General features: G+C 46.9%; 1 protein-coding gene across 2 annotated transcripts in view; it reads left to right on the top strand.

The window, feature by feature from the left end:
• The window catches only part of SSH2 (slingshot protein phosphatase 2), a 95237-nt gene that overhangs the window by 49022 nt on the left and 22666 nt on the right, over window positions 1-23549 (top strand). For both annotated transcript variants that reach the window (XM_064677452.1, XM_064677453.1), the window contains 3 exons: window positions 12415-12518; window positions 17160-17224; window positions 21377-21498. In XM_064677452.1, the coding sequence (XP_064533522.1) occupies window positions 12415-12518; window positions 17160-17224; window positions 21377-21498 (291 nt within the window). The remainder of the gene's footprint in view (window positions 1-12414; window positions 12519-17159; window positions 17225-21376; window positions 21499-23549) is intronic.

The raw sequence follows: 23549 nt of genomic DNA, 5'->3' as shown, positions 1-23549 counted from the left end.
GGAGTGGGCTGTTACCTGTGTCTTGGCTCAGCCACCTGTAGGTGACAGAGGGGCATGGGAGGCCCTGCTCTGGGTGTGTTGCTGATGCTTTGTGAGACTCCAAATGGCAGGTGGGACAGGAGTAGGGTCACTTTTATTAGCAAATGATAAATTACCTTTGTCAGGTCATAATTTAAGGGGGTGCCTCATTTGCACAACGGTCCAGATGGGAAAAGCTATCATTAGTCTTACCTTTGTCTTCCTGTTAGTCTCCTGCTTGCTTTCTGCAACTCGATGTTGAATTAAAATGAACTCAGAATTGGGGAGGGGGGTGGGTTCATTGGGGATTTTTGGTTGTTTAGTTTGTTTGGATTTCTTTAGGGCTCGTGTCATGGTGGTGTGTGAAGAGTTTGTCACCAGCTTTGTTATTGTTAGTGTTGGTTTGTTTGGTTTTAGGTTTTGTTTTTTTTCCCCTTTTATTTGCTTTGTAAAAGAGACAGAGAAATAAAAAAAAACCAAACAAATGTAAAGTGGAACAGCTGCATTCCTTTGTGATGCAAAGACCAAAAGCCAGTTAGTCTAAATAAAAACAAATCATTTGTCAGCACCATTTCTACCCCTCCTGTTGGTTTGCCACAACCAGAAAGTTGCAAGAAAGCAAAGGAGGATTATCCCTGTGCCTCCATGGCAAGCAGGGGTGATACCAACGTCCATCCCAGGGGTGGGTGATGCTGCATTCAGCGTTTCAGAGGGCAGGGTCTGCTCAGCAGGACATAAAGAGATGGAACAGGCCACCACCCAGGCTCCCAGCACAGTCACCAGAGCAAAACCTTGACACCACTGTAATCTTCCTGACTTCTTTGTCCTTAGTTCCTTCAAGTACATCATGATATGTTTTATGAGAGGCTCTCTAGCTTGAAATTCAGCAAATATCTATTCTGGAGCCTCTTTAAAAGCTGTTTAAAAGCCTGTTCCCTAAAGTACACTGTGTTCTTGTTAGAGACTTCTCTGGATCTGTGTTACACAGCAACATTTAGTATTCTGTTGGTCTTTCTACTTTAATGTGTGGTTTTTAAAGGAGTTTCCATGCTTTTAGGAAATATGAAGACCTGAGTTAACCACAGAAAATTGGCTGCCAAACTGCTTAAAGTGCTAATTCTGCTGAAATTTAGCACCTTTCTTTTGCAGGGATAAACACATCTGGAATCTCTACTCTTCCGAGTTCGAACTCCTGTAAAATAAAACTTTAAATAATGTGTTTTCAATCTGAGTCTTAGTCAGCAAAACTTTGCAGAGTTTTTATGTTGAAACTCCTTAAAATGCATTTTGAAGTAAAGCACTGACATCTCCTTTAACTGAAAGTCGCATTAAGGTGCTAAAAGAGTTGGTTAATTTGCAGCTGTGCTGAGGAATCACAAATGCAGAACTGTAGGGTGATGTTTCAAAATGGTGCATGTTGCTGTGTTTCCTTTAATTTACTTTTTTTGTGAGCATATACCATGAAGAGTGGATGGTTCAAACAGTACTGCTTCCCTGCTTTTATTTAAAGTAGCTGTATAAAAACATTGCAATTCTCAAGAGTGGTTTGAAGAAGTTTCCTTGTCTGCTGCACAGAAATCTCCCAGTTCCTTTTGCCTCTTGGGCTGCCCTTCATTTCAGCCTTTATTTAAGCTGGGAGATGCTGTGCTGCTATTAGACATCCCACAGTCTGTCAGCTTCTGTTTAAAGTGGTGTATGGTGAGTGATTAATGGAAATTATTTCAGGAATAAAGGACTCCTGGTAAGCTGATCCCTATTCAGAGCACCAAAAGAAAAAGCAGAGTCACAAGGGATGTTGTCTCCAGGAAGAACTTGTAACATCCGCGGGGGGAAGAGTTGGATTGGAAAGTGATGCTGAGTTTGCATTTTGAAAGGCATCATAATTATATCTCATGGTCTGATTTGGAGAGCTTTTCCTGATAGCTCTGGAGGCTGATTGTCACTGTTTCTTGTGGCTGCTGCTGGGGTAGGTGTGCTGTGCTGGGGGGGGGTGTGCTCTGAGCCCCCGGAACAGGCAGCCTCTCACCTGGGGAGCAGCCTGTCCTTAAAGGATGAGGGGCCTCATCCCCTGTGGTGCTGGGTTGTTTAACCCAAAGGGATGCTGTGTTTATTCTTTGGTTTGCAACTTCAAATTGAGTCTGAAGTTTGTACTGACCTTGCTTGTGCAAAGAACTGTCCCGAGTGTTGCCTTGAAGACACAGAATCCATTAAACTATTCCAGCTATAAAATTGGATCCTTTGTCTTTGATGTTTTCTCACTTCCAAGTGATTAAAATTTCAAGTTATTATTTACAGCCATGTTGAATTTTGTACTCCATTAATTGCAGCTTCCCTGTTCCATAAAATGAGGTCTCTGATGTATTTGCCAGGGGGAGCAGATCAATAAGCCCAATTACGGGCTGTATCAGCACAACAGGTAAAGCTCCCTGTGACTTCCAATTTCAAATCAAAACCTATTGAAAGAAACCTGGGACGTGGCAGTTCTCTCTGAAACAGTTCACAAACCATCTCACATCACTGGCTACTGCTGACTGTCCTTTTTGCTAATCTAAAGGGACAGTCGTTCCTAAACCGATTTTACTGTTCCTGCTGGAAACTGTCATTCAGGGATCAAATACCCCTCGTGCATGGGGAGGATGCAGTAAAAATGAGAGAAAATTGAAAGTGCTGAGTGCAGCAGAAGTTAAAATACTGAACAAATAACTTCCTTCTATATTTTATGAGTCAAATCCAACAGCCTCTTGATGATTTTTGATGCTTTTGGTAAACAAGCATCTGCTTCTTTTTAGCACAGAGGAAAAGGCTTATTATTCAGCATTGATTTCTTTGTGTGGAGACAGAGTGGTCCTTGTTTTGGTGCTCTATTTACAGCGGTCTGTTAATGTATTTACTGAGGGCAGGCAGCAAGGCTGTGATCAGAGCCAGGCAGCTTCTCCAGCATAATTCCTCCGTCCCATGCCCTGGTTGGGGTGGCTGCAGAGCCGAGTCCTGGCACGGTTCTGCTCCAAGGGCCAGCACTGGCCATGGTTCAGGCAAGTCAGTGATCCCCTTCCATCTGTAAAGTGCTGGACATACTTTGTCTAAATATAGGGGACGCTGGACTTGGCCGCAGTGAGGAGGGACAGTATGTTGACCTCAGAGTGTCTCCTGTGACTTGTGTTACAGTCATATTTAAAGCTGAGGGGTGCTTCTTGCAGGGCACTGCCAGTCAGGCCAAACATGGTCAGGTCTGTGACAGTGACGTGCAGGGAGATGGGAGTAAAAATTAGTTATAAAATATCCTGTCTTAAACATATTTCAGTGTAGTGGGTAGAGACCTGGTTGCTAACCAACTGCTCAAGGGTCTGGCAGCTGTTGTTTAAGGTTTAAAAAGAAATGTGCTGTGTATGAAGGCAACACTTTCAAACTTTGGTGGCAGAGGAGATTACTGTGTGGTTTAGAGATAATCAACATGGACTGTGTTAATGTGGAGGGAAAAAAGATAAGTACATGTCAATCGGAGGGCTGTTCTTCCTGAGGATAGCTAATCAAAAGGCTGCTGGTTATTTTTCTCTGATCCTTGATGCAATAGATTCCCCTTATGAAGTTTTCTCACGTCGATTAAAGTGTTTTTAAGAACATATTTGTGAAAGCATTTTGTTGGTACCCAGCAGCTGGCTCGCTTTGGACAGGCTGAGGTGGCAGGAGTGTGGCACGTGGTGGTAAAACACTGTGGAGTGTTCTCCTGGGTATCGCTGTCCTGCTCTGTGAACCCAGTGGTATGCATTAAAAATGCCCAAGAATGTTTAAACAGTGTATAGCACAACAAGAATGTCATGTAGAGCTTTAATCTGGGAATGTCTTGACTTGGAGACCTGGAAGCCTTTGGGGACTGTCATGTAAAACAAATTCCTTTCATGGTCTCGCTTCCGGTCTGGGTCTCTTGCTTTAAAAAGTGCACAGAATCAGATTTCTTCTGTAAACACCCAGTGCCTGGATTTCTTAATCAGCATCCTAATTGTGTGAGCCACCCCCTTTCTAGTCCCTGAGCTGCCGTGGTCGGACTGCAGGAAGGACGATTTCGCGCGTATCTTCAGTCTTGAATTCCAGAGACATCAGAGCTTTGTTTGCACAACTTGTTTTGCTGTTGCTTTTTGGAATCTTTTTCCTTCTCTCTGGGTAGATTATCTGGAGCCGACTGGGAGGCTGAACGTGGGCCACTAACACGTGGCTTGCTGGGCCTCCCTCGGTGTTGCACAGCCAGGGAGATGGGCAATAAAACTTTTTGTTATTAGTGTGCTGCCTGGAAAATGCTCTGTGATCCCTTCCATCCGTCCTTGCTTAACTCTGTTCTTCATTGCCATGGTGACTCATACAGCCTGTTCCCAGGTTCTTATTCCCTGAAATAAATCATTACCTGATGATCTGGTGTCAGTGGAGTGTCCCAGCTCGTGCTGCATTTCGGCGTTGCTGGCAATTGAAACTCCACTGGGCACATCTCCCCCACCCTGAGAGCTGCGCAACCTCGGCACGTTGGTCCCTTCTGAGGCTGCTGAGCGCTGGCAGGAAGCGACAGGGATGGACAGGCATGGAGTGACTGGGGGGGTTGTGTGAGAGTTACTGTATGAGCACGCGCCCAGCAGCAGCCCAGTGAAACCTAATCCGGAGCTGTCGGCACAGGCATGGGCACAGGGCTGGGGGGGAAGCAGCACTGAGCTCTGCCAGGTGGGATGGAGAGGAGACAGCTGGTGCCCGTGCTTTGCCTTTACTTTAGGAGTTTATGTGTTGAGCTGGTTCATCCATAGGCCAGGAGTACGTGAGGGGAACAGGAAGCCCGTGTGGACTTTGAGTTTTATCAGAAACTATAAAATGTTGTCCGGCTTAAAACCCAATCTGCTTTCTTTTGCCTGTAACAAATCGATCCCAGCCCTGCCTGTGAGGGAATACATTTGATAGGAAGGTCAGCTCAGCCCTGCAGAGCGAGGCTGGGGGCACTGGGAGGCAGAGGAATGCTGCAGGTGGTTGGGTTTGTCTCGGCACCATGCAGCTGCGTGGGCTGAACACTTCGCCTGCAAACAGCAGCTGTTGTTGCTCCCCTTGCTGGCAGCAAGGCAGGGATGAGTTTCTGGCAGGGATAAGTTTCTCAGCCCAGAGCTGTCGTCGTCCGTGCGGTCTCCAGAGGACACCGCTGCTCTCTCCAGCGTACCCAGGCTGCCCAGGCTCTGACTGAAGTTTGCAAAGTGGGTTCTGGAGCTCAGTAATTGTTCCTGGTGGCAGAAGAGCCCTGATGGCGTGTGCATGATGGTTTGTTCCAGCAGAGGGCTTGACCTGTAGGCTGGTAACACATTCGAGTGTTGAGTGGGTATCAGTGCTCCCCCCAGCCTGGTGGGATGACCTGAGGCTGGTTAGATTCCGTCTCTGAAACTTTCTGACTGTGGTTGTTTCATGTGTCTGAAGCAGACGCAGACACACTTCACTTGCAGACACAGCCATGCTCGTCAGCATTCCCTTTGGCAAGTTGGCAAATTCTCTCTGAATTTACCAGAAATTCTCTCCTCACTTGGAGCAAGTAAAAGGCCTTTGGGAGTTCAGATTCACACCCATCATCCTTGCCTTTGGCTGTCTTCTAGCAAACTCTGAGTTTTTCCTATTGTCTTAGTTTGGCTTCAGAATATGCCCATATTGAAGCCCAAAGCAAGAGAAAAGGGGACTTGGTGGTGGTGAGAAGGGATCAGTACATCAGTTCATGCAGATGAGTAACGGTTGGCATTGCAGATCTTTCTGTGATGATGCCTGCCTGTGTCATTGCAGCTGAGTTCTCTCTCCAGGGAGCTCCACCTTGGAGCAGAGGAAGTGCCTGCAGACAGTTCCTTCTTAAAAAAAAGAAAAAGGCACAAATGCAGATGTTGTTAAAAATGCAGTTTGCGTCAAGCCTCTGAGCCCGAGTAGGTTCCCACGCTTGCTTTGTTTTTCTCCTCTGGCTGTTTCTTAAGTTGCAAAAGTGCTGAGTGGCAAGAGATGGCCTCTGGTGGAGAACCACTTCCCCTTTCTCTCCCTGCCCTCGGTGGTGTCACCTCTGTCGAATCCTTTTTCGGTAAGTCGTGGCCCTTGTTTTGCTCAGCACTGGGTTTGTTTCTGTTTTGGGTATCAGAGAAGCCTGGACATGTCTGTGTGTGCTGCCAGCTGACCCTGTTAATACAAATGTCACTGTAGGGCAGTCCTGAGTTATCTTTGCCTTTTCCATTCCCTGTTGTTGTGGTAGGGTTTTGGTGGGGTTTTTTACTAGTATGTGGTACTGTGCTTTACACAGCTCTAGATCTGACCTCTGTGTGAAGAGAAACGGTGCCTTCAGCACTTGTCTGAGAGCAAAGGCTTAAACTGGAAGCCAAACATTGCTTCCCTCTATTTAATTCATTAATGCTGTTGGCAGTTATTAAACAGTGCTTTAAAAAGTAAACAAGGGAAGTAGGGGTGTTGTTTGTTAAAAAACAAACCACAGTGAAGGTGAAAGAGGTACTTCTCAGGGGAGGGATGCTGGAGGAGTGCAGTGCTCTTGTCTGGTGGTTTGCTGGAGAAGTGCCCTGGGCTGCCAGGCTGCACATAATCCAGCTGTGCACCCAGCTGCTGTTGCACCCTTGGCTGGGGGACTGCTGGGTTATTAACCAGGACTTTTCTTGTGGGCAGGGGAAGTGAGTGGGAGGCTGGCGGTGAGAGCCGCTCCTGCAGCAGGTGTGATGCCAGGCCCCGGGCCTGCCTGTGGAGGAAAGGAAACAGCCAGTTTGGGAGGGAGAGCAGGAAGAGGGAGGGAAATGGCTTGAGGTGCTGAAAAAGCCAGCAGGCTGCTTGGCCTGCCCTCCTGTAACTTCTTCCACAGCAGGCACAGCAAGCTGTGGGGGAATTGCAGCCCGTGCAGGGAGCATCCTGGCTGCTCCAGAGCTCGCTCTCATGTCCCCGGATGCCCTCTCTCCCTCCTTCCACTCCTGGCTCCACAGCCTCGGGAATGAGCTCGGTATTGACACCTGCTGTGCGCTCCTGCCAGCCTTGGAATTCTGGTCTTCTTCTTGCTTTTGTGTTTTGCAGCCCGTGGATTAAAGGAGGAGGATAGAGCTGAGCTGGCAGTGAAGATGTGCAAGGCAGCATCGGCTGCCCGTGTTAGGGCAGAATGTTGGGGGACTCTGGAGCGAGCAGCCTGGCTCAAAAATGACAGAAGGGAGTTGGGGACACGATTTTGTTTCACTTCCTGATAGACACCTTCTGTACTGCATCTCTTCCCTGTCCTGTTTAGCTGCTGGCTCTTCAGACAGGGGCCACCTTTCCCTGCACACGTGAGCAGCATTTGGTAGCGCGGGGTCCTGACTGATGTCCCCAGTGCTTTAGTCTGCATTGACACTTCCCATTTTGAGGACTTGGGCTGCTGCTGATCGCAGTTAGTCAACACCAGGGTTAACTTGTGTAATTCCTTACTGTCAGGCCTGTCTGCTTTCGTCAGTGCAGTGCTTCTCTTTCATTCTTTGGTCTGAGCAGCTGCTAGGGGGGAAGGGTATGTCCTGCAAATGGATTGGAGACTGGAAGCCCTTCCTGGTGGTGCCCAATTCTGCCAGGCAGTGTCTTGTGTTTGTAGAGCTTGTGCTGGATGGTGGTTGTGTTCCAAGAGATGCCCTTTAGGGAAATCTCTTTTCACTCTGGAGTTGGAAGTGTCTGTGGTAACTCCACAACTCTCTTGTCATGGGGAGCTGTAGCTTGAGCTAGGGTTGGCACTGAAATCCCAGAGTAGTCTCTCAGCTGTGTTAGGATGCTGCTTCAGAGCACTTTTCTGCGAGGTTCTGCTTAATAAATACCTACAGCTGACAGAAATCATGTTCATATTTCTGTAAATAATACAGACTTCTGTTCAAATGTGAAGTACCTTGAAATCTTCATTTCCCCTACCATCACTTTTTAACATCCCTGTTTCTTCTAAGGACAAAGGGGAACAGGGCAGGAGTTCATGACCTCCCTGCAGTGCCTGTGTCCGTGGGCATTGCTGTGAGGAGGTGACAGCATGGGGAGCTTTACTCCTCACTGCACTGACCAGTTCCTGTGTGCTGTGCAGGGGGACATGGTGGAAGAACTTCTCCTGTCAGGGAATGGTGCCAGCTCTCTGGTTGTGCTACTTGGCAAGTGCCTGACTAAGGGCTGGGCTGGACAGGACAGAGCCTGCTGTAAAGGAGCTGCTCTGATGAGTATGTAGAGCTGACTTTTGGAAAGTCGTCCTCAGGCTCGCAATAACTTAATTAAGTGTTTATTAGGATAAAACATTGCCAGCAGCTGCTCAGGTGCCTCCTTGCTTTCCTTGCCGTGCTCTTAAAAAGGTTTTCTCTTCTTCCTCTACGCAACAGATTCAAAAGAAAACTATAAGGTTCCTTTTTGAGTAATTTACACTGAGGACTGAGCATTTCTCATCAAAACTGGTGGGTGGTGCAGATTCACCTGTCTCCTGGCAGGTGGGGCAGCTCCCCAGCTGAGCAGCCCCTCCGATGGAAGGCATCATCCAGGAGGGTCATGGCAAAGCTTCCAGTGATTCCTGTTGTTGCATCACTTTGGCACAGTCCCTAAACCAGTAACACTTTTGTGTCTTCAGACCAGTTTATTGGTGTTTGTCCTTGCAGTTCATGAACGGAGCTGTGCAGGGTAGCAGCTGGGAAGGTATTTACTGCTTGTTTGCCATCTGTAAGTTCTATGTGGATCCCATTTTGTAGCATAATGAGAATTTGGTATGAACTGTGCAGTGTTTTCCTCGTGCACGAGGAGCTCAGCCCCTGGGCAGCAAGTCAGGCAGCGCGGGAATCACTTCTGTTTCCTGCTGCTAATGCTTGTTAGAAATGGAGTCTTCTGAGGGGAATGTCGGTGCTTTTTGTGCAAAGGGCTTTAAATAATCTGATGTGACTTGTACAGTTTCTACAAAATCTTTTCTGCCTGGGAGTAAAATCAGTACAAGTAGCGATTTCTGTAGGAGTTCCTTAAATTTTCCACTTTGTGTTGGTTCTCTTCCCAGTGAGCAGGGAATTACAAATAGCACATCACTGGTGGCCTTGGGGTTGCTGCTTCACTGTAGAAGTGAGCAGGCTGAACATGGAACAGAAGGGGGTTTTGCCCCCCAGCAGTAGTGCTGAGGAGTGCTTATGGATTTAGTCACTCCTTTATAGGCATGTCCCAAGTAAGTCTCCAGAAGAAAGCCCTGTGCAGTCCAGAGGGCTGATGACGAGCCTGGTGTGCTGATAAAACACAGCTCAGCTTTGTTACCTCTGCCAAGTTGGCTCTTTGTCTTCTGCTGTCCTGGGCTCAACTTCTCCCACGTTGAGTGTCTTTTAACACCCAGTCTGTCCCAGGAGATAGTTTCAAAGAGCATTGAAGCTCCTGTAGGCTTTGGCAAACCAGATTTTGTGGAGTACTTCAAAGCCCAGGTTACACTTGGGAGCTGTTGAGTTGTCAGCAGGGTGAAATCAGTAGTGGATGGCAGCACAGCTCTGCTGGTATGGTGAGCACAGTCCCACATTGTGAGGGTTGTTTTGAGCCCTAATTGCCCTTTTCACACACATCTTTTCTACCTTCTGTGTTTCTGAAGCATCTGGGGTAGAGCCTGTTAGCATCCCACCCAAGGAATCCTCTCTCCTTTTGTATTAGGGGTAGTATGCAAAGGTGATCTTGCCCTGAAATATGGAGTTTTTGGGAAAGGTCATGGCAGGGACTGTCCAAACAGGATGGACCCAAACTGAGCAGCCATCTCTGTGTGGCACAGAGGATGTCAGGCCAGTGATTGATTGCTTTTTTTCCCCTTGTTGTGCACCAAAATAAGCATCTCCTGAAAGAACAGTGTTAAACTTTGCTGGTAGTTATTATTAGAGCTCCTTGGACTTTCCTATAAATTTGTGGCCTTTCCTCCCAAGATTTTCTGTGCTGCTTGAATCTCAGGGCAAGGGCTTGGTGTTGTGTGTGTGTATTGTTGGGTTTTTTGCTGAGGTGCTGTGCTGGATATCGATGTGTGTTTGGTGTTGGGAGTTCAGGGTGGGCGATGCCGAGGGTGTACCCTGCCTTCATCTGCACAGTGAGTGTCCCCAGAGCTGGATTTGGCAGAAGGACCAGGGCTCTTGTGTCTGTAGATTTGCCCTTGTCCCAGCAGTGCTGATGGCCATCTCCTGCCCTCGCTCCTGCCCTGGGGGAGGTGCTGCCCTCCCTGCTTGACCTCCCTGTTCCACAAGAATGATCTGCTTTGCCACATTCTTCAGCTCTTCCAATCCTTTGTATGGGAAATCACATTCCCTTTCCACAAGTCAAACTTAGTGCTTGTGGTTAATGGCCCAGAACAAGGCTGTCCTGGCTTTAGAAGAGAAGGTGGCCTCCTGGAAGGATGCACCTGATGGGAATCTCTTCAGTTCTGCCGCTGTTTCCTTTCCAGGCTGGTGGCTGAGAGCTGGTGATAAGAGAAAGTGATGGAACTGAGAAGATTTTTAACCTCCCAGCCCTCCAGCTACGTGCTGCTGTATCCACTAAAAATAGTTTCTAATCCCACCTTCTGGGGGAACCTCAGGCACAGGCTAAAGGATTGCTAATATTAGTTGTCGGCTTTGCTGATAAACTGTGTGAAAAGTGGCTGTGAGTGCTGAGTTCTTTCTCCTCCTGTGCAGCCTAACATCTTTTAACAGTTTTCTTCTATGGTGAGATTGTAAAGGGAGGAGAAGAATTTATTTTTATCATTAATAATAATAATATTACTATTTTTTTAAATATCTTCGAGATAACTCAGTGTTTCTCCAGTTCAGGCTGGAGGAAATTGTGCAGCTTGAGAGCTTTCAGAGGATTTATTTGTCACCAAAAGCTAGAAAGGCTGAGTCAAATTTTTTAATGTGAGTCTGAGGAAACATCTGTGCTTGGTGTGCCAATGACTTTATTATGTTTTGTTTTTAATTTTAGTATAGGTAAAGATCTCTGATCCATTTTAACTTGGGATGAGTGATTTTCTCCTTTTTGAAATTCTGTTTTGTTGAAACATCCAGAGCATGTTTGACATCTGGTTCAATTTCAGAAAGAAATTTCTGGGAGAAACTTTGTCAGCGAGGAGTGCTGAGGGTATGACAGCACGGTCTAAACACTGGGATATGCTGCAGGCTTTAGAAAGGTCTTTTTGAATCTGTGCATCTGCTTTGCTGGAGCTTGGAAAACTTCATTTTTTCATGTCCCCAGCAGCAAAATGGAGAGGTGCCCAGAAATGTGCCTGAGCTTAGAGGGAAATCCAACTTTTTAACACAAGCTTGTGTAATTCTTGTGCCTATAAAAGTGTAGTTGGCAAGGCCTTTGCTAAAGCAGTCAACCCCAAATAATGAAAATACGTGGCAGGGCTTTTTACTCTATTAATAATTTCCCAGTCCTCGTCTCTTAAAGGAAGGGAATAAATAATTAGGTTTGATATTTGTTTAAGGAGCAAAAGGAATTAAGTTCCTAAGCTTTGCTCAGCTGAAGGACAAGCCAACATCTTTTTCAAGGCACAGAGCTGCTGGAATGCACAATGCCAGGAACTCTCCCGTTCTGTCTTACCATATTCATCAACCATCCTGTTGACTACAGAGTTGCTTCTGGCTTTCTTCAAAGCCTGTATGACTGTCTTATCAATTCTGAGAAAAGCAGGAACCCTCAAGCATGCAACAGGATGGCTGAATTGCAAAACCTGGAGTGTGTCTTGCTTTTTCCACGAACCACAACATCTCTAAGAAAGCTACTGGAAGATGTGCTTAAAATACCAGCTGTTCCTCAGAATCTGGGAATTCTTTACTGCCCCTTTTTCACAAACTTCTCTCCTCATGTGACTTCAGAAAGGGCAAAATCAGGGCAGTAAGTGGTGTCTGATTTCAACAGTTTTGTTTTTAATTTATAAGTCATTGAGAGTTAATTATCGTGCAACTCATAGACAGTAGTTTCGTGATTTCTTAGTCTGTTGTGTACACTAATTTTCTTTTGGCTAACTGCAGAAGGGAGACATTTGTTTCTGCAGGGCATCAGCTGTGTTTGAACCACAGAGCTCGGGGTTAACGGAGTCCGTAATTACCGAGGTGCGTGGGCTCGCTCTGCTCATCACCCTTCAGAAATGTGGATGTCTCATCTTGACTTCCAAATCCAGAACGTAGCCATAGGTTCCACCTCTGCAGGCAGAGTGGCACCAGGCATGTGTTCTGCTTTTCAGTGTTTCTCTTTTATGCTCTGAGTGTTTGCAGCACTTACATGAGGGGGAAAGTTCTTTACCAACAGAACAATTTGGTCTAAATCACTTCCTTGCAAAAGAACAGAGCATGCATTCAGTGCCTTGAACTTCTCTTGGTCATTGCTTTTTTTCCTTTTAAATACAAGGCGGTTTTCCTCACTCTCTGTTTGTCTCTCCCCTTGCAGTATCAGCGAAAGCTTCCTCACTGTGAAAGGTGCAGCTCTTTTCCTGCCACGTGGAAATGGCTCATCCACTCCCAGGATCAGTCACAGGCGCAACAAACACGCAGGTAAAGTGGTGTATCAGTGACTGGGGCTTGTCTGTTCCCTCTGATTTCAAAGTCCACTTTTCTTGAGTTCATTTTCACCTCATGACACACATTTCTGTCTGCTCCTGGTGTTTGTTAAAGCCTGACCTGCCAGTCTCAAGGCTGTGCTGTTTGATGCTGATTAGATGGAAAGGTTTAAGAACTCTTGTTTATCCTGCAAAAACAAGGGACATCGAGGCAGTAGTCATGACATCATGGAGACTTCAGAATAACTGCCCCCCAAAATACCATCCTGTAATTTTTGTATGAGAGGGGGGATGGGAGGATTGCCATGAAAACCTTCAGGCATTGTACTGGGAAACCTGAGGTTGTGATATGGGATGAGTGATTGTTCTTCCTAATCTGAAAGTAACTGGTTATGATGGAGGGAAGGGAGGATATTTACCTCTGTGTGGGGGTGAGGAAACCTCTGAGCAAAGTCACTGTGACTTCTCAGAGGTGTGAGCAGAGTGAGTAATACAGAGTTGGTTATAATTCCGCCTCCTTTATCTGCTCCAAGTTTGATTTGTGTTTTTGCTTTGACTCTCTTTGAAAAGTCGACCTGAATAATGGAACTCAAACATTTCAGGGTAGGTTGTTTTTCATTGGCTATGGTGTTTTACAGGGATCAGACAGTGTGGGGATTTTCCCTTGCATTGAGCAATTGACAGGAAAAAAAAAACATGGAAACCTTCAGACTTTTGCATATGGGACAGAAATAGAAACAGAGAGGACGAGTCAGTGTGCTTTGCCAGGAAGTGACCAGCAAAACGTGATTTGATTTGATTCCAGGTGTAGATCACTTTGTACTTTGAGACCAGCAGACTTGTCATCCAGGTCTACATCTGGCAGAGTTCTGTACCTGATGTCTGGCCACCTAAAAATCTGTTTACAAGTATATTTATAGAAAAGGTTTAAGTCAGAAGGCAGTTAATCACATACTTGGATTCGAACTACTTTGGTGAGATGCATTAATTACCACTTGTCAAAAGAAAATGTTCTGAAGCTTAATTTAAAGCTGGCCTTTCTGGTCGAGAATAAAGTGAAATTGTCTTTAGTGTGAAAGTAGTCAGCAGTCTTTTAAAAGTTTCTCTTGGCCTGTCTTGATTTTTGGTCTCTCCAAAGACCAATGCTGAAGCCCAGGTCTCCCCCTGGCAGCTGCTGCCTTGGCTTTACCTCCAGAGAAGACCCACTGGATGGTTTTCCTTGTGAACCTCTGCAAGGCAGCACAAACAGCTGTTGAGTCTCTCTCCTTCCCTCATCCACTTGCTCCGGCTGACTTGCATGAGGTCTGGAGACCTCGGTGGAAAAATAGTTGCTTGTCTAATCAGCCCAGAGCTCTTGGAAACCAGATTGCCAAGGAAGCAAATCCGGTGTGTTGTAATTGCTTACAGCAAGATGTTTGGTACTGGAGAGGCTGGTTTGCCTAAGGGCTGAGGTTTTTGTTCTTGGAAGGTGTATTTTATTCCTGTCCTGAGATTTAATGAGGCATCAGTACTGTCCTTTCCTCACTTTCCCTGCTTGTCAAGTGATGGGAATGCTGTAGTGATTCTTATGGTGCTTAGAGGTTTCACTGCAGAGGTCCCTTGCCTGCGTGTGCACCAGCTTTCTTTTCTGTGGATTTTTCTAATAATCAGCAGACCGAGGGATCAATGTGTCGCCTTCTTGAGCAAAACATCTGTGCCACCAAAATTGAATCAGTGATGTAGAGAGCGTGGCTGTGAGCAGTGAACTGGCTGCTGGCACTGAGCTGGCACAGTGTGTGCAGCTGCCTCCTCTCTGGGACACTGATATTCCGTGCTCAGCTTCCATTCCCTTGTATGTCGTGACTTATCTCTGGCACACAAAATTAGAAGAGGGTAGAGAGCGGACATAACTTTCCAGTATGGAATTGCTGCCTATGGATGCAATAGTATTTCAAGTGACTCCAAGAGCATTTTCTAGGAAGCTTCACTAACCTTCCTGACCTGCTTTTTTAATTCATCAGAGGCGCTGGAATCCAGCGGGAAGAGTAAATGGGTAACAGGAAGTAATTAATGCTCCCACCCGTTTCTTTAATCGCATCTCCAGCGATGGAATCACTGGCAGATTGACTAGATATGGCACCACCTGTCCACACTCCTCTTGCTGGGCGGTCCTGTGCCACCTGGAAAACTGATCTGTGGGATGGTGGGCTTGCTTTTCCACAACAAACTACGCAGGCCAGAAAACAGTGTAACTTCCCTGGGGCTTCTGCCATCTCTGGAACGCTGTGAATCACTTTTCAGATCCCACTCTGATGCTTTGCACCTATCCTGCCAGCTCAGGGAAACAAAAGCATCTGCTCAGTGCAGGACAATGTGATAGGAAGCAGCAGCCCTGCCATGAATGCCAGCAAAGCTGACAGCTCTTCACAGGACAGGATGTGGTATCTTTGTGCTGATTCTGGCATGTTAAAACCTTTCCTTTGGTTTTTCTTAATCCAGGAAGCTTACAAAATGCCTTGTGTGTTTGGGGCTGAAAACACTGCAAGTTGATTAAAGCTGGCCAAGGAAGCAATCCTTTACTTTCCAGCTCTGGAGCTCCCAAGGCTGGCAGGGGAACAGGGAGGAGTGTGGTAAACTTTCTGAGGATGAGGGATAATGAAGCTCCTTGACTGAGCCTTGCAGAAAGGGGTTGTCGTAGAAACTTTGTCTCGTTTTTGAGTATGGAGATAATCCAGTATTCCTGGTGATGTTTTTTTAAACTCTGGAAACTTTGGCTCTTAAGCTGGTTCCTGAATTACTGGCAGCAATAGGTGGGAACCGTTACATTTCGGGGAGGGAAAAGCTGAGTTGAAGCATCTTTCATTTCAAGCTGCCTAAGACGTGGATGCTTCATGAGACAGACACTTGCAGGGCTCTTCCAGGCAGTGGGCAGGAGGTGCAGAGGGACTTTCACCTGTTGAGTCGACTGTTCTCAGCAATTCCCACTGTGGGAGCAGCTGAAACTTGCTGGAACTGGGCGGTGTTTGCCAGGATTTTGCACTGGTGATGACGTGGGGAAGTCCTGTCGCTGCACCCCGGGGAGGACAAGCACCTGATGGATGAGTTGGCCTTTCCTGAGTTACCTGTCTCCATAAATAGTTGTTATTTATGGAGGCACGTGCCAGCCACTCCTGCATTGGGAACAATGTCCTTGGGCAGGAAGCGGCTTCAGCCGCTGGTACTTTGTGTTTGACTTCCCCAGCGGTGCAGAGTGCCTCAGTTTTTCCCACCCCCAGTTGAAAATGCAATCCCAGAGCACTGAGTCATTCTCCATGTGCTAAAATGTGTTTCAAGGAGGAAGGAAGAGAGCAGGGAATGCTGTGTCCTGTGTAGCCCACTCCACACTAGCTTGCCTGTGTCCCATCCAGAGAGGGGCTGCTCTTCCACCAACTGTAAAAGTCATTAGGAAACTGGGTACTGTGCTCTTGCTGGGCAGCTTTTCCTTTCTTTCCCTCCCCTTTTGGGGCATTTCTGGATGCTGCTCCATGTCCAAGATTTCCTGGTTTCTGAAAGTCTGTGACATAGCATGGATTGTAGAACCACTGATGAATTAGGAAAGGAGTTCAGGGAGATTAACCAGCCTTCCTAGAAAATGCTCTTGTAACCACTCCTGCTGAATATTTGCTCCTGCTTCATGGTCTTCCCTGCAGTGTTACCTAAACTCAGCTTCCTGGCTGTGGGGGAGCGGGAGAGGGTGGGAGAGTAAAGGCTCCTCTTCTTGCTGATCTGTGCCACCCACCTGGCAGCCTTGCACTCTCCTTTCTGGGAATGCAGATTAATTTTCCATACAACGATGGCAGAAACAGGAGATGCTGCTGCTGACTGACACTCAGGGGGTGATGTTGGCTCTCTGCAGGCCAGGGAGTAGTGCTGAGAAGTCAGTGCAGCAGTGCTGGCAGAAAGGCATCTCAGTTGTCTTTCAAATACTTGATGCTTTAGGAACCTGGGACACTTGACTCTTTTTAAAAAGACTCAAAATCATAGTCATGCAGTAAATTTAATTTTCTTTTATTTTTCCTCACCCTCACCAGTGAAAGTGTTGCAAGTGTTTTCTAAGAAAAAAAAATTGCAGGTGTTTGATTTTTCAGGTGGCAATTCTTAGCTGCTTTTGGGAGGGGTTGGTACACAACCATACGTGGGCACGTGCTGGTCTAAGGTGGGACTAAATCTCACTTCATAGGGGATATTTTTGTCTGGGTAGTAGTTCTGCACTGGGTAATAAAAGTTGAGTATAAAAGAAGTTGGTATAAAAGAAGTGGCAGATTTCTGGTTTGAAGCATGTGATAGAATGAGATGTTGAGCCACGGGGTGGGGTCCATTTCTACCTAGTTTGCCTTGTCTATTAAAAGAACAAAGAACACCAAAACACTGTTAATTTCTGTTAAAAAAGATAACAGGATTTAGCAGGAGAGAGCATAGTAACTGAGGAACAGGTGAGCACACGGAGCAAAGAGCAGCTGACTCAGAGATGACAACTCATCTCTGAGGAGGTGGGAGTGACGACGCTCACGGTGACGTGTCGGGTTTCTCAGTGGACATTTGCTCTGGCTGGAGAGCCAGGAACTTGCATGTGATTTAAAACTATTTTTGTGCACTCACCTTTCCCTCTTGCCCGCAGGGGATCTCCAGCAGCACCTGCAGGCCATGTTCATCCTGCTCCGCCCAGAAGACAACATCAGACTGGTAGGTTGGCTTTGTGCTTATCTGCTGGGAACCAATGTAAAGGTTAAGTGCCACTTGACAAATACACCTGTGGAACTCCTGAAAGCAGTGCTGTGTGTGTGTCTGAGTGGTATCGTCAGCAGGTCTGGGGAGTCTTTGCAACCACAAAGGTAGAAAAGCAGCTAATTATGAAAGGCCTGCTTATTTGGTTGTTCAGTGAGACAAATTGTATGGCTGGAAGATTGTCTTTGAACCAAGCACTGAGTACCTGTGCTCTTAAAGTCCTGTAACAATTGCCAGAGAAGATGGGTAAATTATCTTGGTGCCCTGTTTAAACCAAGAGTAGATGACTTATGTCTGACCAGTGTGAGCACCTGCCTTCCTACAGTAGTTCAGTTGTGTACCTCACTCTTCTCTCCTCACTTGTGGCATCCTAAAAAGCCATGGCTTATCAGGAAGGAGCAGGTAGGACCCCCATGCAGCCATGCACCTACACTGACCCTTGGCCTTCTGCTTTTTTGGGCTGTTACCTCCTACAACGATGCAATCAGGTATTGCTGTTCATAGCATTGTCATGCAGTCCTGAAGAGCTCCAGAAGCCAAATGTGAGCAGTGAGGAATTTGTCTGGGACATGTTGAAGTGCTCTACAAGGCCAGGCATGACTGCAAGTGTATCTGCACCTCTCATCACTCAGTAGCCTGAAGTTTCTTCCCTGTGTTGTCTTGGTGCATCTTAGCAACGTCTGCCCAAAAAAGGACTGCCAGCACCACAAGTGTTATCTGGCACCTCTGGTTTGCTGAATCCTCCTGAGCCGTGCTGAGGATGGACTGGTTGTATGAGTATAGCTAGGAAACAGCCAAGATTAATATGGAATGCTTAAACTTCCAAAATGACCACCGAAAATAATTTACCATAAGCAAACTAAAGGACCTGCTCCTAAACTTTTTCAGGCACACCTTGCTGTCACTAAAATTTCGCTGAAAGTGATGGGAATGGGGGTTTTCAATGCTTTTCAGAATCTGAGCTGGGGTTAGAACGTTGGAAGCCATTGAACAAGGCATTGTTCAGCAATATCACTGGCTACATTGTGTGATTTGGGACAAATTAGCCTTAACAGCTGAATAAGGACTTTGTGGGCTGAGACATAAACCCTTTTGTTCTGAGCTACATTTGGAATGCTGAAATGTAGCGTGAGGTTAAGTTCGATAGTCTACTTGAATTTAATTGATTCTTGACGAACGAAGGGTGTGCAGAGCTGCAGTGGAGTCTCTCACAAGACAGTAGATACAAATGAGATTTGAAACATAAACAGTACTGAGAGAAATGCATTCTCTTCATTTCATTGGCTGCTGTCATTCAGAGGGCAGCAGAGGAATCTAATCCTCTAAAAACCTACACTTAAAATTTGGAACAACCCTTGTCTCTGTTGGAGCTGTTGGCAGAGGTTTTTAGCCCTCCATGAGAGCAGGATTAGAGCAACGGTACCAGTGTAAAATCAGTAGAAAGGAGGAAAAGGAGTTAAGAGTACAAAATGATTGAACATGTTTCTGTAGCTTAGCAGAGCTGGGGACTGGAAAGTTGGACATACTTTTTTGTCTTCAAATCAAGTAACTCAATGAGAAATGTCTTCCTGGATGAAACACTATCAGAGAGAATGAAAAAGATGAAAGGTCAGTATGAACTTCTTGGAATGTGCTGTTCATAAGGGCTGGTGAAATATCAAATCATACTTCTGATGAAACAAGAATGCAGCAGAAGATAAAGTTGGCTTGTGTTTAGGTGAGCCTGAAAGTAAAAAAATGTCTGGCCCTGAAAGCACTACAGGTGATGATTTGTTCATGAACAGACCACAAATAACCTTCCCAAATTGAGAAAACTAGCTCTATATAGGTGAGCTGTTGAGAAAGAACTTCCCATCTCATCACAGTCCCTGAAGCCAGGCCATCCTCTCTAAAGGGACTGGGATTTCAAATACCTTCATTTAAAAGGCATCAGAGCACTTGGTGTGCTCCTGCTGTCAAGTGAGTGTATGAACTAGCACTTAATGGCAAGGCTGGAGACTCATTTGTGATTTGTTGGGCTTGTTGGAGCTCTAGTAGTAATCTTTGAGGTTGGCTGATTTACAGTGTCAAATTTGCAGGTTTATTATTGCAGTAAATGTAGCAAAACACATTATCTGCCCCAGTCGTGGTTCTTTGCTTTGTGCTAAGGGTGTAAGTGTTGAGCCCAGAGAGCCACACTAAGCCATGCCCTGTTCCTCTTAAGTGGCCTCTGAAAATCCCACCCCACCGACATGACCTTTGCTCACTGTTTGTCTCGCCTTGTTCTAAAGGGTCTTGCATTAAGACTTCCCATTACTGCCAGCCAAATTAGTTTAGCAAAGTAAGTTAGATTATGTTAATCCTCTTGCTTATGGACTGTCCTCAAGAGAAGCAGAACAGAACTTGTGTGTGGATGCCCCGGACATGGAGCAGCTGGGTCTGTCTGCTCCCATTTTAGGCAAGTCTGTGCTTCTTGTTGAGGTTTGGTTCCTAATGTAGATAATAACTTTAACCACCAAGCCCTTGATGATTACTTGCTCTTCTAGGTGGAAGAGCACCTTTCTGTTTTCCCACAAGTGGTTAGTGGTAGAAACAGCTGTCTTTGGCAGAATTCACACCTTGAAGGACTGACCGCTTTGATCTTCCGTGTTTCCAAAGGAATCCCAGTGACTCAAGAAGCAAGAAGGAAAATAAGGCTGGTTTTAGCATGACTTATCCTAAGGAGATGGGGTGGGGCACAGTCTCTGTACAGAGCACGGCTGTCTGCTGGCATCAGCATTTGGGTAGTTTCTGTTGGTCTTTGGTCCCATTGGACAAGTCTAGAAGACTCCATCAACACCGTCTCCTGCCTGCACTTGCTGTTCTGTCCCATCACTAGAGCTGCTGCTCCCTACAATTCCACTGGGAAGCTTTCCCTGCTGAGCACGGGGCAAGGCTGGACTGGGACGGCTCCTTCTCGCCCTTGTTTGCTCTCTGCAGGCCCCGCTCAAAGTTCAAGGAGCAGTTTAACAATGTGGTAAACACTGAGGCCAGGCAGGGTCTTGGGGTTGGATGGGGCTGTCCAAAGTTAAGGCTCAGTATACAGAATTAAGACACTTCCTTTCTAGGGGTGTCCTAATTTCTCTACTTGGGATCCTGTGACTAAAATAACTGTAAATGGCTTGGAACAGAGTCCAGAAAGTGTTGCAAGTAAAAGCTGCCTGCTGCAGATGTTTATAGGCAGTGCAGGGCTCCCTTTCCCAGGCTCCTCACTAACCAGCAGCCTGTCTGTAAGATTTGCTGGAGTCACTTCAGTTCTCACTTCCTTGTGGCTTCTGGAGGAGCAGCACAGCTCAGTGCAGCCTTTCAGGAGCTTCAGTGTTGGTCTGACATTCACAGCTGAAGTTCCACAGCTGCTCTCTGAATGCTGTCAGTAGTATTTGATCTGGGGGAGTTTGGGCTGAACTGCAGTCCTGCTAGAGCTCTCTTTTGGCACTGGGGTAAATGTGGTTGTGGCAGGAGCAATGAGGCACAATGACTTTCACCTTTTCTGGGCGATCTGAATCCAGTGGTAGATACAACTTAGTCATCTTTTCCTGCCAGGTGTAGGGCAGCAAGGTTGCATCTGCACTGGGGAAGTTGCCAGAAGAATTCAAAGGACCAGCAGGAAACCACATATGAATTAGGTCCTATGAATTAGATCTTGGTTGTCTGGTGGTGGTGGAAGGGTCTTGTTGGAGCTGTTGTAGCACACTGTAGTTCAAAGGAAAGTTCTAGTTCTTTGGGCAGAGTCCTCGGAGAGGTGAAGAGCATGTTCAACACCCTTCTGTCTTGCTCAAACGTGTGATGGTCCACGAAGCTCACAGGGCTGGGACCAGTCAGAGGGCTGTAGGTTGTTCAGAACCAACCCTAGTGGGACAGAGCAGCCCTGGAGCCAGGTGCAGAGGGCACCAGGAACATCCCAGCTGTTGAGGAAGGCACTGTGGGGGAGTGAGGCCCTTCTTACCCAGCTGAGGAGCGTGGGACATCCCTACTAGTCCAAACTGCATCACTGCTTCTGCACCTGTCACTGAGCATGAAAAAGTGGTTTGTGAAGGTAATAATGTGTGTTTTGCTGACTGCACTGCTGATCTCTCCCCTTCTTTTCTTCAGGCTGTAAGACTGGAAAGTACCTACCAGAACCGCACTAGATACATGGTGGTGGTGTCCACCAATGGCAGACAAGACACCGAAGAGAGCATTGTCCTAGGAATGGATTTCTCTTCCAATGACAGGTACTCGGAGGGTCCAGGTGGGGGAAGTCCTTGTGTTCACCCACACATCGAGTTAAGTGCAGAAATCACTGTCTGGTGTCCATGTTTTCTGGGGATAGACTGCTTCAGATTTTCCAGCCTAATACCTTTTTTGAGATCCAGAATTCCCTTTTTATTTTTTGAAAGGAGATGGCAAATGGGAAGGCAACAGTGCAGGTCAGCATTTTGTTGATTCCTCTGAGCCTCAGGCTTGTGTGAGGGTGTTCAGTGCCCTTAAATGCCTCTTAGGTCTTTTAAGTCCTGCATCTGCACACCAGGGACAGGGACAATTTGCATGCAAAGAAAGAAAAAGCTGCAGTTAGAGAAGCTGTCAGGGTTCAGGAGAGCAGGTAATAAGACAGTGAGTGTGAGGCAGCCCCTTGCCAAGGTCAGGGCAAAAAAGGCCTGATGGGAGTGTCAGGGTTGGAGATGGCAGATCTTGCACAGTGTGTGCTCTCCCCAGACAGCAGTGTGTCACCAGGGTTTAGTGCTTCTGCTTCATTCATTTAAATTCCTGCTGACCTTTCCACAAGGCTGCAGAATGTGGCTGGGAAGCAGCTTTTGCTGCTGGAGGGCCTGTAAGCCAGGAGGCAGCACCCCTGCAGCTTCAGGGGCAGAAGCTTCACATTTAGAAGGGGACATTGGGCACTTCGAAGAGGGCTTGGAAGCACATGAGCTCTAAGTAAATCTTGGCCTACATGGGGAGAAAATCACCTGGATATTTAACCTATTTTGGAAGCTTTCGTACTCATGCTTACTTCTAGCACAGCTGTTCCAGGAATGAGTCTTGACAGTAGTTGGAATAAATTACTTTAGGTAGTTAGCAGGGTCACTAGAAAACATTTTTGAACTATTTGGCTAAGAAATTGCCTCCTAAACAGCGTGCTGGTCACAGCAGCCACCATGCTTAGTCTCAGGTGGCTTAGTTTGGACCCTTGGCTTGGGTGATTGCTGCTAAAACAGGGGACCAGCTTGATGCTGCCCCTGTCTCCTGTCTCCCTGCGCGGGTGTGCACAGCTGTGGCTCAGGGATGCTCTTGCTGTGGGTAAGAATAACTTGTCCTTGCACAGGTTGCTGTGAGCTTGGAGCAGCTCACTGTTGGCTGTGATGTAGCAGCACAGCCACCTTTGATAACTGAGAGCTCGCTGGTATTCAGCCTCTAATAACATACCGGGGTCGTTTCAGCTTTCTGCTGGAGTTACTGAGGTTCTGGATGGTCACTCTGATACGCCCTCCCCGAGCCCACTCGGTATTTATAACCCAGTGTAGACTTGTTGCTATGGTCTCTGATAAGCGCTCGCTGCACAGTATCACTAAAAATACCCCGGCCACCTTGGGAAGCCTTTTAAAAACACATCTTTCCATGAGCTCATCCCGTGTTGTCAACAGAAATAGCTGCGTGCCGCAGTGTCTCCTTGTGCGGGGCACCAGGCGCTCCGAGGCGTGTGCATGGCCAGGGCTCCGTGTCTGCTGACCCTCCAAAGCCTGGTCTCACCCTCTTCCCCCACTTCTCATGAGCTGGAGACTGGCGGGGGCGTTGGAGCTGGTGGAAATTTGAGAGCACCCAGTGCAAAGCACAGGAGCAGGAGGCGGTTGAATTCAGTTCTTCTTCAAGATGCTGCTTTGATTATGGAGCAATTTTTGCAGCTTTATGAGACTCAGAGGAGCGGCAGGCACTGATCTCTTCTCTGTGGGGAGCAGTGACAGGACCCAAGGGAATGGTCTGAAGTTGTGTCAGGGGAGGTTTAAGTTGGATATTAGTAAAAGCTTCTTCCCCCAGAGGGTGGTTGGGCACTGAACAAGCTCCCCAGGGCAGTGGTCACAGCACCAAGGCTGCCAGAGCTCAAGAACCATTTGGATGATACTCTCAGGCCCATGGTGTGATTCTTAGGGATAGTCTTGTGCAGGGTTAAGAGTTGGACTCGATCATCCTTCTGGGTCCCTTCCAACTTGGTGTATTCTGTGATTCTATAACCTGGTGCAGGTTGTGTTGGGTTCCCCTGCCTTTTTTCTGTCACTTGATTTCTACTTTT

The sequence above is a fragment of the Pseudopipra pipra genome, chromosome 21, assembly GCF_036250125.1.
Source record: "Pseudopipra pipra isolate bDixPip1 chromosome 21, bDixPip1.hap1, whole genome shotgun sequence".
Taxonomy (NCBI): domain Eukaryota; kingdom Metazoa; phylum Chordata; class Aves; order Passeriformes; family Pipridae; genus Pseudopipra; species Pseudopipra pipra.
The sequence above is the reverse complement of the archived record's forward strand: the minus strand, read 5'-3'. Positions and strand labels throughout refer to the sequence as shown.